Source organism: Pseudorasbora parva, chromosome 3 (assembly GCF_024679245.1).
Source record: "Pseudorasbora parva isolate DD20220531a chromosome 3, ASM2467924v1, whole genome shotgun sequence".
In the NCBI taxonomy this organism is placed as follows: Eukaryota; Metazoa; Chordata; class Actinopteri; order Cypriniformes; family Gobionidae; genus Pseudorasbora; species Pseudorasbora parva.
Genome location: NC_090174.1, coordinates 19194083 through 19211147, shown reverse-complemented (window position 1 = coordinate 19211147; position 17065 = coordinate 19194083). Strand labels below are relative to the sequence as shown.

Below are 17065 nucleotides of genomic sequence, written 5' to 3'. Positions count from 1 at the left end.
GTTTTAGGGGTTGTTTGTTTTTAATCCGATATGATTTATTTGAGAATAAAGTGAGCAATTCACATTGATTCTGCTTCTATTCATAGTGCATTAGTCATGGCTTCTGCAGCAAGCCAAAGATAGAGAGCGCGCGCGCGAGAGAGAGAGCTATTCGCGTTGTTATGGCGACCGCTTGGGAGGCGGTTCCTTAATTCCCGACTTGAGAAAAGCACATATTGGATCAGGACCCTGTGCTGGTATGCTGTCACTCCAGCCAACTGATCGAGTGCGTAACGCCGAGTCCGTCTCTTAGGATTTTTTTTATCGGATCTTGAAGTAGCGTGTGTTTTTAGGGAAATACAGGATATCTTGCTGGTCACTCGGGAGGATGAACTGGAATTCCGCTGGTAAGGATTTTAAGGGTTGTGCGGGGAGGCTCTAGCGCAGGATTAAACATGTGACATAACTTACCCACATCAGCTAAGCGTACTATTAGCAACCATGTCTATTGATGATTATATCTTTCATGCAATTGTATTGGCCACCGGCCGTTTTCCATAGTCAGCGTTAATGAGTGGGCAGTAAATGCAGTAGTAACTGCTGTATCCTACAGTAACAGTCTCTGTTTGACTCACGCTCAGATTGCGTCCTCTGCTTTAATAGATAGCAGTACATTACTTAATTACTCTGACTTTAGTCAATGCGCATTCCTCCATTCCCCATGATTCAGTTTTACATCACTACAAACACACTTCGTCGTCATCATCATCGTCATCATCATCATCATATTCTACTTCTACTTCATCTTTACAGTCATTTTCAGTCATTATTGTCATCTTCATTTTCTTTCTTGTCAGCATCATGTCCTTTATCAACATATCTTCATTATCTACTTTTTCCACTTAAAAATAATAATAATAATGTTATAGCAATAGCCTACTAGTTTTTTTTTAAGGATGTAAAACATGGTATCCAGTAGGCTATTCATAAAGTGCCACGGTATTAATCTGATATCATTATTACTATCTGATATAATCTTTTATCCATAAATCATAAATCATCCCTGTTTTCCTCAGTTTGTAAATTTTTGTAATTATGGCAGGGTTAGGTTTAGGGTTGATGGAAGATTTTGTAGCTATATTTGTCATACAGTAGGTCTGCTTTTGGTTGCATAATTTATTGTATGCAGCTGCACTGTATTAAAAATAATAATAATAATAATAAGTTGCTGCCTTAAATTTTTAAGTATAATCACCTTGGATATTTAAACTCATGAAAAGACGTTAAAAAAAACTTAAATGCAATTAAACTGACTTTAAAAATTAGTTGACTCTTGTATAACTGATAAAAAAAACGCCATTTTAAAGTTATATTAAATTATGAGTTAAAGCAATGTAAAAAAAAATGTTGTCGTAACTTATTGATCATATCTTTTTTTACAGTGTGCTATTTCATAGTTTGATAGATTTAAAAGCAATATAATATTGCCTTGCAAAATTTTCATACATAAAACAAAATAAATTACTTCACTATATGGTTCAATATAATAAGATTGTTCCGTGACATCCACTTTTTGCGGGAGGTGTGTATCTTTAGGCATTTCCTGAAGGTTAGAAAAAAAGGGTCATCTCTGCATTTCTCTTTTTTATCCAACCAAAATCCAAAAAAATATTTGAGTCTATTTGGGTCTCAGTGTGCATTACCTGCTTGTAACTCTAGTTGACTGTTGTCCTACTTGCACACAACTGATACTGAAAGACGAGCCATCACGTTTAGCATGTTTTCTTTGTGTTTGCATAAGTAAGACACAAAAAGAAGTTCCCCTTAGTGTTCCACATTATAGCCTAATATAGATTATTTGCTGAGACTGACATGTCTGCACACAATCTCTGATGTAAAAATGATGTAAAAAGTCTGATAAGGCTAACGCCGCATTCACACGGGGCGTAGGCGTTAACGCTTCCCATTTACTTTGAATGGGTGACATCATCCGTTGCCGAAATGAATTGTGGGTTCCGTCGCGGCACTTCACTCGCGTTGCAAGTGGCGAAAGTTGAAGATTTTTCTACTTTTTAAACCCCGGCGCAGGCATCATCCAATCAGATCGCCGTATGCAAATATCCTACAGCAGACGCTAGCCAATTGCGTTCATTGCTGCTCCGTGAACCATCCAGACGCAGCTCCCAGACCACTACGTGATATTCTTCCCGCTGTCGGCGCTTTTTCAGGATTTAATGTACTTAACAACTTCGTGCACCTGTGCAGTGCACAGACAACAACTACACGGGCAATCGCACTCACACATACAACCAAATAGTCTCACAGACTAGCTGTCATAAAAAGGCGCTTTCTTGTGTTGTGTTTTGGTGCAAGCGGCAAGTTAATGTGATTGGCTGTTGTCACTATGACGATCGCATCAGCACCCAGCTTCAGCCACGCCCTCCGTCAAGCGTTAATGCCTACGCCCCGTGTGAATGCGGCGTAAGTCTTCTTTAGTTTTGTTTTTAGCAGACTGTGTTTGTCTTTGTGACAGTTTGGCTCTCTCCACCTTGGGGCTGATTTCTCTTCATATCTTGATCATGTCTCCAGTCTACTCGCCCCCCAAATTCACCACTGGCTCCACCCTCTTAAGCCCGTACAGTTCCTATGACCCCTGCGATCCCACCCTGGGATATATTGTCCGAGGTCAACCCCAGCTTTCAAGGTATGCTCCTTCCACTTCCCGCTACCTGAACCCCAGCCCTTGCCTTGCCCGAGGCGTCCCGTTCTTTCCTCAGGAGCCTGAACGTGGGCAAGCTGCACCCCATTCTGAATCCCACATTGGCCGCCGGAGTGAAAGCTACAGTAGGATGCAGGTTAAAGGTCAGATTCCCCGAATTAATTGGCAAAGAGGCCGTTCGCCTTCAAGGACTGGACATATCTGCACATCTCCGCTATCAAGACAACGCAGGTCGGTCAGTCAGTCAGACCTGATGCGGGAGCTTGCCACACTGGAGATCTGTGACCAAGGAGCAGTGTACACAGTCAAAGAGAGCATGATCAGGGGCCGGACAGATTACTCAGGGCCTCTCTACTGGAGCTCAGAGGTGAGTTCTGTACATTAAGCATTCAAATACTGGGTTCAACACAAGCTAAGCTCAATCGACAGCATTTGTGGCATAATGTTAATTACAACAACAAAAATTTGATTTACTTGGCAGCCAGTCCTGACTTGCATGGAAAAAAGGACGCCTAGTTAATGATGTCTTGATAAACTTTTATTATTACCAGTGCTCGAAGTGGGCCGGTACACACCTATACACAGTAGCGGCACTTCTATATTTAAATTGCTATCTAATTTCTAGCATACCGTTTCTCACATGTTGCCGGTACTTTGCCACGTAGAGTCAAAGCGTCAGTGCAAGCAGGCAGGCAGGGACGTTCCTAGCGGGGCAAAAGGTGGTGATGACACAGCCGCCACCCCCCTGCAGCCAAAGTACGCAATTTCAACCGAGGATAAACCCCCTGGAACACGATTTCAACCGAGGGGGACCAGCTACAACCTGCACCGGAAGTTGTAAAAAATGATATTGATTGATTCATTGATTCATTGATGTCTGTGTATTGAATGTCAATATACAGTAAGCCACTTTTTTCTGGTTCTGTGAGCATGGGATTGTTCACTTTGGAAAAGTTAGAATAAAAAGACTTATAAAAAGGTGGGGTAAGTGTTTTTTCAAAACCATTTTACAAAACGGACTTGGGCCAAGTGCAATAACAAACTTGTAGCCAATAAACAGGTAAGGAGCATCTCTACTATTGATGGTGAGAAGAGAGCGCTCAGTGCATGCATAGAGTGCATGTCATTATTCAAAACACAAGAAACATATAATAACGGACATTAGCCGAGAGAACTAATATATACTGGCTTTTGCTTGACTATGCTCGTGTGTCATGTTTGCTTGTTTCTCCATTTGCGATTGTATTGTCGCTCACTTCAGCAATGATAAAGACCTGTTCATTTCCACACCGTATGTAGCATCTAAATCTCCTCACTGTCTGTTTCAAGATATTACAGGTCCTTCTCAAAAAAATTACCATATTGTGATAAAGTTAATTATTTTCCATAATGTAATGATAAAAATTAAACTTTCATATATTTTAGATTCATTGCACCAACTGAAATATTTCAGGTCTTTTGTTGTTTTAATACTGATGATTTTGGCATACAGCTCATGAAAACCCAAAATTCTGAAGACATTACATTGTTCTGAAGACAATTTCATGAGACATGAAAAGTCTCAAAAAATAGCATATCATGAAAAGGTTCTCTAAACGAGCTATTAACCTCATCATCTGAATCAACTAATTAACTCTAAACACCTGTAAAAGATTCCTGAGGCTTTTAAAAACTCCCAGCCAGGTTCATTACTCAAAACTGCAATCATGGGTAAGACTGCCGACCCGACCCTGTCCAGAAGGCCATCATTGACAAGCGAGAGGGTAAGACACAGAAAGAAATTTCTGAACGAATAGGCTGTTCCCAGAGTGCTGTATCAAGGCACCTCAGTGGGAAGTCTGTGGGAAGGAAAAAGTGTGGCAAAAAACGCTGCACAACGAGAAGAGGTGACCGGACCCTGAGGAAGATTGTGGAGAAGGACCGATTCCAGACCTTGGGGGACCTGCGGAAGCAGTGGACTGAGTCTGGAGTAGAAACATCCAGAGCCACCGTACACAGGCGTGTGCAGGAAATGGGCTACAGGTGCCGCATTCCCCAGGTCAAGCCACTTTGGGCTACAGAGAAGCAGCACTGGACTGTTGCTTAGTGGTCCAAAGTACATTTTTCGGCTGAAAGCAAATTTTGCATGTCATTCGGAAATCGAGGTGCCAGAGTCTGGAGGATGCCTGGAGAGAAGGAAATGCCAAAATGCCTGAATCCTGTGTCAAGTACCCACAGTCAGTGATGGTCTGGGGTGCCATGTCAGCTGCTGGTGTTGGTCCTCTGTGTTTTATCAAGGGCAGGGTCAATGCAGCTAGCTATCAGGAGATTTTGGAGCACTTCATGCTTCCATCTGCTGAAAAGCTTTATGGAGATGAAGATTTCGTTTTTCAGCACGACCTGGCACCAGCTCACAGTGCCAAAACCACTGGTAAATGGTTTACTGACCATGGTATTACTGTGCTCAATTGGCCTGCCAACTCTCCTGACCTGAACCCCATAGAGAATCTGTGGGATATTGTGAAGAGAAAGTTGAGAGCAGCCAGACCCAACACTCTGGATGAGCTTAAGACCGCTATCGAAGCATCCTGGGCCTCCATAACACCTCAGCAGTGCCACAGGCTGATCGCCTCCATGCCACGCCGCATTGAAGCAGTCATTTAAGGATTCCTGCCCAAGTATTAAGTGCATAACTGAACATAATTATTTGAAGGTTGACTTTTTTTTTGTATTAAAAGCACTTTTCTTTTATTGGTCGGATGAAATATGCGATTTTTTTTATTTATTAGATTTTCAGGTTTTCATGAGCTGTATGCCAAAATCATCAGTATTAAAACAATAAAAGACCTGAAATATTTCAATTGGTGTGCAATGAATCTAAAATATATGAAAGTTAAATTTTTATCATTACATTATGGAAAATAATGAACTTTATCACAATATGCTAATTTTTTAAGAAGGACCTGTATACTCCTAATATAATTTTGTTTCCTCTTTTCATGATCTATATAACCCTTATCCGGTCATAATTGTAATATGTTTTTAACTGGACTAGCGAGAATGTGTACTATCGAGCTGTCCTGAGAACGGTTTGTGTTTTTGTGATCACTATAACTCTAATCTTGTCATTGTAATATGTTCGTTAGTTTGACTGTCGGCTCGTGTACTATCGAGTTGTGATGGTTTGTGATGGAAGGGGTTTTTATTGAATATTCAACCTGGATTAGTAACACAGATTCTGCTATAATCGTTGGGTTAGGTATGTGTGGGGCGGAGCTATCAAAATAGGGCAGAGACTCTTTGTGGTAGGGGCGCGTTTGTTTTGGTGATTTGAAATAACATCAACGGTTACCAGAAAGCACTTAACCCACCTTTAATAAAAAGGCAGAAATCAAGGTTATGGAGAAGCAATGGAGTTATACTTAAAATTACGCAGCTTATTTAAAATTTTAAAGCAGAAATATGAAACTAATTTTATAAAAACTAATTACTAACTAATTCAATTAGTGTGATATTTGAACTATAAGGTTCTTTAACTCATAACTCATAATTCATAATTCCGTGGGTCTAAAAAAATCTTAATTTGATCTTCCTTTAATTGGAGAAGAAAGTCTTAAATTCAATATCATGGCATTAAATTAGGGCCCTATGATCTCTGCAATGCAGAAAATCTGGGCGAAATTATGTAAAATTACAAGTACTATATTTGATTTGAGATGGAGCTTTTCTTCTTCAGGATTTTTTTTTTTCCCAGTAAAAAATTCTGAACATCCTAAATCAAGATAAATTTGCTTGCAAAATTAAGAAATTAAGTCTTGTTTTCTGAGAAAATAAATATACAATTAAGTGAAATGCTTAAAACAAAAGCAAATATCTGTCAATGGGTATGAAAATGACTTACATTTGAATTAAGTTAATTTTCATGAACCGATTGGTAGATTTTAATCATAAAATCACAAAATGAATCATAAAATCACAAGATTCTTTATCTCAAACTTATAGCTATTTGTTTTGTTAAATATTTTTTTGTAAACTTTGAAGTGTCACTAATATAACATTGTGTGCTTATACATTTATATTTAGAGAACATATTGATGTATTATGTTCCCTTCCATTTATTCCTTCCATTTTCTTTAATTGATTTTAAAAAGGTCATACATTTACTTTCATAAAACCTGCAGAAACCCTGATAATTTTAAGGCAGGGGTGGGCAATTCCGGTCTTGGAGGAGCACTGTCAGAGTTTAGCTCCATCTCAAATCAAACATAGTACATGTAATTTGACATAATTTTGAAGACTGGTTATAGATTTTTTTCAAGGGTTTTGTTTAGGGATGGAGCTAAACTCTACAGGACAATAGCCAGGACAATCGACTTACCAGTGCCAACCCCTGGTTTATGATGTTACATTTTCTTGGCAACAAAAGTTGTAGATAAGTTGTAAAATAAGACATAACTTTAGCCATCTCTTCAAAGGTGTTAAGGCGCTGCGTAATATCATGGTTTTTGCTGCACCCATGGTACGGCAGCAAAGTTCCTTGATTATTACGCAGGAGAGTATAGTTCCTAGCCATTTCGGTCTAGAAAACCGCAACATTTCATTTTCCGTCGGCCTTAGTACACGATGTAACTATACACATCACAACATGTTGTGTTGTATTTTGTCACTTATTAAGCAGTAGGCTAGCTGGAGCCATTTACCTCTAGTCTTTTTGTTAAGCTAGGCTAGTAGTGGGTGCGTCAGACAGAGTTATGGCATTCACTGAGATAAAAATTGTATGGACTTATCCAACTGGGGAATGCAGTAAGTCCCAAAAAAAATTTTTTTTTTAAATCCATGATTTGGATCATTGCCTGTTAACTCCCAAGATTTTTAGAGAAAGTGGTCTACTCACTGCTTTACTCATATTTGAATACTTTGATTATCTTAGACACATTCCAGTCTGCCTTTAGGACCTTTTACAGCACAAAATCTGCATTGCTTAGGTTACTACTAATGATATATTACTATATTTGGACTTAAAGGGTTAGTTCACTCAAAAATGAAATTGATGTCTTTAATGAATCACCCTAATGTCGTTCCACACCCGTAAGACATCCATTCATCTTCGGAACACAGTTTAAGATATTTTATATTTAGTCCGAGAGTGTATGGAAGTGTATGCACACTATACTGTCCATGTCCAGAAAGGGAATAAAAACAACATCAAGGGACATTTTATGATTAATTGAAATACATTTCTTACATACAGTTCCTTTAAGCAACCTGCAGTTGGTGGTGCAAAATGCAGCAGCAATTGTTTTAAAGCGAGCAAGAAAGAGGGGACCATATTACCCTTGCACTGGCATCCTTACATTGACTTCCTGCTAAATTCAGGATTGATTTAAAAATGCTCTTGTATGTTTACAAGGAACTATCAAGTCTTGCCCCCCACTATATCAGACCTTTTTATTCCCTACTCACCTTCTAGAGCTCTCAGGTCTTCGGATCAACTGCTTTTAAAGGTGCTTCGCTTTTATTTTGAATCAAAAGGAGATTGTGCTTTTTCCGTGGTAGGTCCCAAACTAGTCTAGAATAGTCTCCCATTCCACTTGAGGTCAGCATCATCAATTGCCACTTTAAGTCTTATTCATAAACTAATTTATTTTCTTTAGCTTTTGTATAAGATGTGTTTGCCCTGTAATATTAAATCTCGGTTTTAATGACATTGTTGTAAAGCACTTTTGTGTAACGTCTGTTGTTTGTAAATGTTCTATATAAATAAAGTTGCTTGCTTCCTTGCTTGACAGAAAGGGTTAATAAGCAATTTCTCACAGTAAAATCTTGTCAGCACCCATATTGTTTATGTATTGTGATTATACTATTGAAACAAAGAGTATTTTAATGTTAATGGTTTGTAACTGCCTTACTCTAACCCAGATTTTTTTTACTTTTTCTATAAAGAAAATAAGGTTTTTGTAAACATTATGCCTTAAATATTTTCGATTGAGCTTAAATTGTATTTATATTCCTTTGATATTCTTTACTGCCAGTAAATTACTATCATCTGAGTTCAGAAGTACTTTGTGTTATGAAACTAGTGATTCAATTCTACCAGCATATAAAGTATGAGCTTGTAGGCTGACACACTCACACCTTCACTTCACACACTTGTGCAAGCACACTTGAGAATCAATTAGATCAATCAACACTGCCCTAAGTCTATTCCACATGGTCTGTGTAATAGTACATAGATGTAAACACAAAGCACAGGCATAGTTCAAACTTTGTTCCTAATGAGTATACATTTAAGCCATGTTTTATTACAGTCAGTAGTTGTGATAAAACTGATATGCATTTTAATAAAATATTACATTTATTTCTAATCTTACAATAGGTATTATCTTACAGTGATGCATCATGATTAGAAAAAAGACGACTAAGCACAGCTCTAATTACTGACACAAATATTAGCCCTGTATTACTCATTTTTACTCACTAGAGAGCGCTGTTTTTCTCTTTTAATTAACTGCTGTGTTTAGAGCTGTATTTTGTGGGGAACAGCAGTAAGTATTATTTGGTAATAGCTTAGATATGGAAATGAATAAATATGACACAAGCAAAAACAACACAAAAAACTACACATGCAAAGTACATGACAGATTGGTTTAAGTAGCCTACATTTTTGGATTTTTTTTAATTTTGGTAGTATGCTTTTGGTAAAACATTTCCTTTTGTTGAATCTGCACTATTTGCAAAGATTTACACTGCAACTGAAAGTGTTCTATAAATGTATTAGTATTCAGCTGGTCACGTGATCTCGACATAGCAGGGTAGCAGTAAATCACAGTCATGTAGAATACGCATCATTTTCTACTGATATGATTTCATTCATTTAATTTCACATGATTGCAGTCTTTAGTTTATGTGAATTTATATAATTTTACATCATCTCCCAAAATCACTATTTTCCTTTGTGTGAAATTACTTTAAAAATCTTACAAATATATGTATTTTTATACATAAGCATAGGCAATTATGCAGATCAGGCATAATATTATGACCACCTTCCTAATATTGTGTCGGTCCCCCCTTTTTCTGCCAAAACAGCCCTGACCTGTCGAGGCATGGACTGTACATGGTCTGCAACAATGCTTAGATAGGTGGTACATGTCAAAGTAAAATCCACATGGATGGCACGACCCAAGGTTTCCAAGAGTAATGACAGTGGTCAGCATGGGCACCCTGACTGGTCTGCGGCTGCAGTCCCATGCACAACACACTGTGATGCACTGTGTGTGACACCTTTCTATCAGAACCAGCATTAACTTCTTGAGCAATTTGAGCTACAGTAGCTCATTTGTTTGATTGGACCATACGGACCAGCCTTCGTTGCCCACATGCATCACTGAGCCTTGGCATTGACCCTGACCCTGTCGTCGGTTCACCACTGTTCATTCCTTGGACCACTTTTGATAGATACTGACCACTGCAGACTGGGAACACCCCACAAGAGCTGCAGTTTTGGAGATGCTCTGACCCAGCTGTTTAGCCATCGCAATTTTGAGCTCCCATTTTTCCAGCTTCTAACACATCAACTTTCAGGACAAAATGTTCACTTGCTGCCTAATATGTTCCACCCACTAACAGGTGCTGTGTTATTCATAATGTTATGCCTGATCGGTGTATATTAGACTGAATTTGTCATGGCCATACAGCAAATCATACAATGATCCTTGAGGTCTCATAGACTCTGGCCTACCATAAACATCTTCAGATTACGAATGGTTTCGAGGTTACAACTGGTTCTGAGATTATTCATTTATCAGTTGACATTGTGCCCACAATGATTGCTCTCATAGTGGGCCAGAGGTCTGTACATTGCTGAATATAATTACTTGTTCACAGTAGCAAACCTGTATATCAGCACAATTTCATGTTGTTAGCTTGGACTTTGTCATTGTCAGGCCTATAGCGTATTGTCAGCCAAATCAGGCTGTTATAAAAATGTGCAGTACCAGGTGCAGTTGTGCTGATCTCTGACTTAAGCTTATTTTTGTTCCCATTCTCCTCTGGTCATAACTAGATGCTTTGAAAGTTAATCTCACCCTTTCTTACACATTTTTCAAACATCAATAGATTTCACTGTGCTGGAATGTATGTTTTTGTTTTTGTTTCTCCTCTTCATTCCATTCCCATGGTCTTGTGGTCTTGGGAGAGGCTGTGAAAGAGATTGAGTGGTGTCTTTATGACCTGTCTCAATCCTCGTATGTTGACATTAAAGCTTTGTTGCCTGCAGTGTGTGTTTAGGTTACATAAGTCTCCACAATCAGGTTCTATGTTATTGTAAGGATAAGCAGAGCACTGCAGTACATGTACAGAGAGATAAGGCTCAGAATAATCTTAAATTAGTCTATTATCTTTATTATTTTGCACTATCTTTTAATGGACTATACATGTTTTTGCAACATTTTTTAAATTGTCAATTAGTTCTAAATTATTTGAATATAACAACTGCATATAAAGCCTGCAGCTTTTCTTCTCAATATATTACAGATTTCACTAAGAGAATGAAACCACAATGTAAAAATTGGAAATTATCTTAGCCATTTTCTACCACGTAATGTTAGTACATGTATATATCACTAATAAATTATGCATTGGACTACAACTGTGTGTCTCACTAACTACTAACATTTCTTGCATAAATTTGTATTTCTTTGGGGTATTCCCCCATTTTTTTTGCCGGTCAATTTTGACCTAGAACACCCCACTTTGTTCCATTTTATACAAAATAAAAGCATTTCAAAACAAACTTCCTGGCAAAATATTAAATCACACGTCCCATATTTTGAATATTGACAAAATGATTCACAAATAATGCTTTTTTATTCAAAAACTTTCCTAACTGATAAAAAAAAAGTTGACAAAAACATTGGTAAAAGTACAACATAACAAGCAATTCACAAGCAATTTTTAAAAGGCCGGTCAATTTTGACTGAAGGTGTTGCAGGGTTTTAATGTTGATGTGCCTAAATAAACTCAAAATCATAATCTTGTGTTTACCTGCACAAAATCACTCTCCAGAACATTTTCATTCACTGTTCCTTGCTGGTGGAACAATCGCTGACAACATTCAAAAGACAGCTGGAAACTCATCTCTTCCGTGAGCACTTAACCTCATCTTTAAAAAAAAATCCCTTCATTTTTCTCTTTTCCCTCCCTATTCTATCTTATGCCACTCATGTCCTAAATAATCATACAATTTTGAGCACTTTTTGTGATTATTTGCCTCTTCATGACATATCACTTCCTGTATTCCTCAGTAAATCACTTTGGATTAAAGCATCTGTAAAATGCATAAATGTAAATGTACCTTAAAATGTTGATAACCATGCAGATAATACAGGTGGTACAATAAAATGCACCATGATGAATCAGAGAAGATGGTGCAGCACAGAGAATCACTACAGTTTGGTTAACACACATGATACTAAAATAATGCACTAAATATGAAAAAATAATAATAATAATAACAAAATGTAGCATAAAACACCCTAATGCAGATTACTGATAGCAAAAATAATAAATAAGAACAAAAGTATTTTAATACAATTTAATCATTTTTCATGTGACACAGACTTTACGGATTGTCCTTTTACTGTTTTCAAATTATATAATTAAGAACATTGAAACATTTTCATATTTGGGTGAACCTTTTAAGAAAAACATGTGTTACAGTGAAGTTTAGTCTACAACTGATGTTCCAAAATTCCCAGACCAAGAACCATAAGACAACCAAAAACTTTAAAGGTCTGTGATGAAAGTCCTAGTCTGTGATGAAAGTCCTAACTAGGACTTTCATCACAGGCTTTAAGCATTCACGGTAACAAAACCGATTAAAATAACACTATTGGGGAGGTGGAATATGTTTAGCTATTTGTACTGTATGGATTTAAAGTCATGCCACTTAGTGAGCTGATCCATTTCTAATTTAGTTTTTGTTTCTGAGGAAAAAGTTCAGACTTCAACTCAAGTTCTATGACATTAGACAGTTTTTAAATTCGTATTTATTTATTTATTTATTTATTTTTAAATGCAGAAAGTGTTCTGTTAGGGTATGGGGTTGGGTTAGGATGGTCATAGTATTTATAAAGGCAATATAAGTCCGTGCAATGTCCCCATTTAGATACCTAAATTACCATGTGTTATAGAGATAAAGGTGGAGTGCAAGAGATAAAGGTTGAGTGAGTTTTTAAGTGGAACATCATAGTTCAGTCATTGGGAGAGTCTCATACTGATGCCACTCCTTTCACTCTCCCACGTCAAGTCAAAGCATGTGGTAGGTTCAGTTTCAGGATGTGTTGTACATACACACACATAGACAGAAAATATACTCCTTTGCACACTACACTCTAAAAAATGCTGGGTTGTTTTAACCCAATGTTGGGTCAAAGATGGACTAACCCAGCAATTGGGTTGTTTTAACCCAGCGATTGGGTTGTTTTAATCCTGTGGTTGGGTTAAATATTTGCTTAAGACAACCTAATCGCTGGGTAAAACAACCCAACTGCTGGGTTAGTCCATATTTGACCCAACATTGGGTTGTTTTTTACACAGAATTTTTTAGAGTGTAACAAATACTATACTCAGCTATACGCCTTTGTGATTGAAATTGCATGGGAACACATATTCTGTTCTGCATTCCAAATCACATGCGAATCACCTCCCGGGATCTGTGCTGATCGCTCACCATGACAACCAAACATGTCTGCACAAGTCACCAGAATGAGTCAACTTGCCTTAAGAGCTTTATAAAAGGGCTGCTAGTAACAGGGTATATTACGTTGCCTGGGTATCGCTATGTGAATTTGCAGTTTACTGTGTGGCAGGAACATTGAACTTTGCCCTGTCCGAGATCAACCAGTTAGGGAAACATGTCAAGAACATATCATGGGTTATGTTTCAATCCAAAATCAAAAGAAATAAATAGGAATTGTATTACACAAAAACAACACAAAGCCTATTTTTTGGACCATTAAGATTCTTTAAAAAAATATGTATATATAAAATTTCTGTTAATCAAAAAATGTATTACTGTTTAAAAAATGCAAAGTTTTCAACATTGATATAGGAACATATTGGAATATGGAATATGTTAATACATACAACATTAATTTTTTTTTTTTTTATAATTTAAAAAATCAGGTCTCCAATTGAAAATTTTCTAGTGACTGATCACATCTACATTTTTCAGTTGGCTAAATTGAATTTCTATGAATTAATGCAAATTAATTTACAGAAATTCAATCTGGCCAACTGAAAAATTTAGGTCTGATCAGTCACTAGAAAATTTTCAGTTGGAGACCGGATTTCGTTTTTTTTGTTTGTTTTTTACAGTGAAGGAATATGCTCATTTGCTGCTCAAGAAACATTTCTTATTAGACATGTGACACTGAAGACTGGAGTAATGATGCTGCAAATTTAGCCATCACATGAATAAATTACAATTTAAAATATATTCAAATAGAAAACAAGTATTTAAACTGTATAATATTTCACATAACTCTTTGTACTGTATTTATTAAATAAACTATTAATAATTAAATTTATTTAATTATTAAACTAATTAAACTATTAAATAAACTGATCTTGTGATTTTATATGAACTCAAACAAAACAACTCTAACATTTATTTGACATCTCTATCTCTGTGTGCCAACAACTGTTTTAGAGAAACATCTGTGATAGTTGAAACTTAAAGATTACTGAGTTCCATTATGTCTCCTGAGCTCCGAGGACAGCTATTAAAATCTCCTCTGGCTTTTTTCTGCTATTAATGAATGGCTCTAGACTAGACGGTTTTACTGCTTTTGAAGTTTAATGAAAATGTTCCAAGTTTCACAGAACGCTTGTTGCACAGAAATCATGTTAAACATAAAATCACTGACCCATAACTTCCCCAAGAAACATTTTTACCTACAGAAATGTGCTATACTTATAAGCCTTGCTTTCCAAAATGTGACAGCTCGAAGCTTTATACAATATAATTGACTTGACGTGGCATGGAAGTCATTTTGTCAGCTCCATTATTAGTAGAACAGAGGACTTAATAGAAGTAAAGGCTTTTGTCATAAGATTTTTGTAAGTGAAGGACTTAAAATTTGCTCATTTATAATTTGAAGGATTGTCAAGTAGTAAAGATCATGGTTATTACTCATGGCACAGATAAGATGGTTTATTGCCAGACAGAGCAACTTTGTACTTTCATCTAAATTAGTGTCAAGGCCATTTGGCTTATTTTGGCCCACAGTAAGAGCAGGTATAGGGCCAGCTGTGTATTTGACTGGGGATGAGCCATTTGAAGTGACAGTACAAGACTTCCCCTGATAAATTCCAGAGACAACGAGACTTCATACAGGCTGCACAAGCTGAGGAAGCCATGGCTTAAATCACGTAGGCTTACTACAAATAAAGCTCCACTTACAGATCTACAAAATGCAACAGTGTAAATGTCCAGAATAGATTTAATGAGCTTGTGCATCTCCATGCTTGACAATTTTTCACCACATGACTTTATAGACACAATTAGACTTCAAATTCAGCGTAAAATGTAAACCGATTACCATTTGGGTTAATGACTCCAGAAACCTCAGCAGGATGCCTTCAAAGGAATCAAAACAGTCAATGCTGTTGAATTAATTTCATTTGACGATCATAAATAAAGACACAAATGCAATGTTAGATTATGTTTCCTGTCTATGATTTAATTGGGTCCGCTGAAGGGATGTGATGAGATAACCCGGAGATCCAGAGACTCTGTGATGAGGAGTTCATCTCATCTCGCTCACATTCCACACAATCCAATAGCTTTTTGTATTCTCTGGCTTGCGCTATAGAACATACTTGCCAGATTCTTGACATGCCATGTGTCTGGATGACGTTAGTTCAGAGCATGTTGTATGGCATATGAGAACCTTTTAAAAAAACGTCCATCAGCCTGAAAATATTTAAATATGTACAGACCTGATTAGAATTGCAGCTTTATATAATTTAAAGTATAATATTAGAAGATTCACTAATTGCTCTAATAGAACCACATTAGGGATCCACAATATTTTGGTACTATATCATCGGCCAACATTATATGTTTTAAAGTAGGGCTGTGCGATATTGAAGAAAAATGCGATAAGCAATACCTTGTTAAATAATGCGATATTCGATATGTGATACAATATTGCTATTAGTTTTAAAATATATAAAAACTAAGAATGACACCATTTATATGTTTCATATTCTTTCAGGGAAAAGAAAGCATCACTAGAACTTCTGAAAGTGACCAGCAGTGTTTTAGCAAAAATTTGTCACAAATTTGATAATATAATGTTAACATAAATGTTTCGGTGCGTGTGTGTCAGACAGCGTGTGATTGTAAGGAGTTGTTTTTCACAAGTGACTGCGTTTAATAACTCTTTTCAGCGTCAAGCAAGTCACACAAGCAACATTCGTGTGCCCAGTCTATTCTCTGCTATATCCATCAACCTAAAATGTACACATTTCACAATGTTGAAGTAGCCTATTAAAATCATTCAGATATTGTGTGCTGTTGCGATATGCATATTGCGATATGTACATTTGCGATATTCCGATAATTTCGATATATTGCACAGCAGTATTGTATTGTAGTGTACATCATTTTGTGTCATTATGATCCTCTGTCACAAACGTTCTGTTCTCCACAACTGACAATGCCTGTGGTAAACATAAATGTCAAATTATAGTCAAGTTTGTTCTACAAAGTATATCACCCACAGCAAAAACGCTAATTTTGAATTGATTATTCATTTTTGAAAATGTAAGTTTTTAATAAGTAACTAGATTAGACAGCTTGGGCTGTGAGCGTGTGCAGTGTACCTTGTAGAACAAAACGTCAAAGTACCATCAAGTTGTACAGGCTTTGAAAAACCGTATTATAAAGCCCTTCCGGGTTCTGATGTTATCTGCACCACTCTATCGCCATTCTATCAAATTGTCATATGCAGACAAAGCATTGTGGAAGTGCTTACTTACGCTTTGCGATGTGGCTGCTGTACAGTTGGCACTACTTCTTCTTTCAATAAAATTGTATCTGCAATTGATTACAAAACAATCTGCAGTGGAATGCTCCAGATAAATGTAATCCTCCAATGTGATTCAAGAGGGTCATATAGGGCCAGATTTACTAACAGCTCGCGCCAGCGCAAACCCTCTTTTGGCATTAAAAAACTACTATCAGGATTTACTAAAGACACGCAGTGATGAATTAGCGCTGAAAAGGCATGGAGTTATTTTTGTGGCTGGCCTTATTGCATATTTATTTGTAGGAGTTTCCCTTTCAGGTGCTAAATTTATGGGAGGAGAATATTTAAA

The 17065-nt window shown here is 37.0% G+C and overlaps 1 protein-coding gene across 2 annotated transcripts in view; it reads left to right on the top strand.

Annotated features, from left to right (window-relative positions):
- Positions 1-197: 197 nt before the first annotated feature.
- Positions 198-17065, top strand: part of usp2b (ubiquitin specific peptidase 2b) — a 52376-nt gene continuing 35508 nt past the window's right edge. Inside the window, exons 1-2 of one of the 2 annotated variants that reach the window (XM_067437989.1) lie at positions 198-386; positions 2569-3065. In XM_067437989.1, the coding sequence (XP_067294090.1) occupies positions 368-386; positions 2569-3065 (516 nt within the window). In that variant the 5' untranslated portion in view covers positions 198-367. Of the gene's footprint in view, positions 387-2512; positions 3066-17065 lie in introns of both variants that reach the window. The other variant, XM_067437990.1, reaches the window with a different exon arrangement.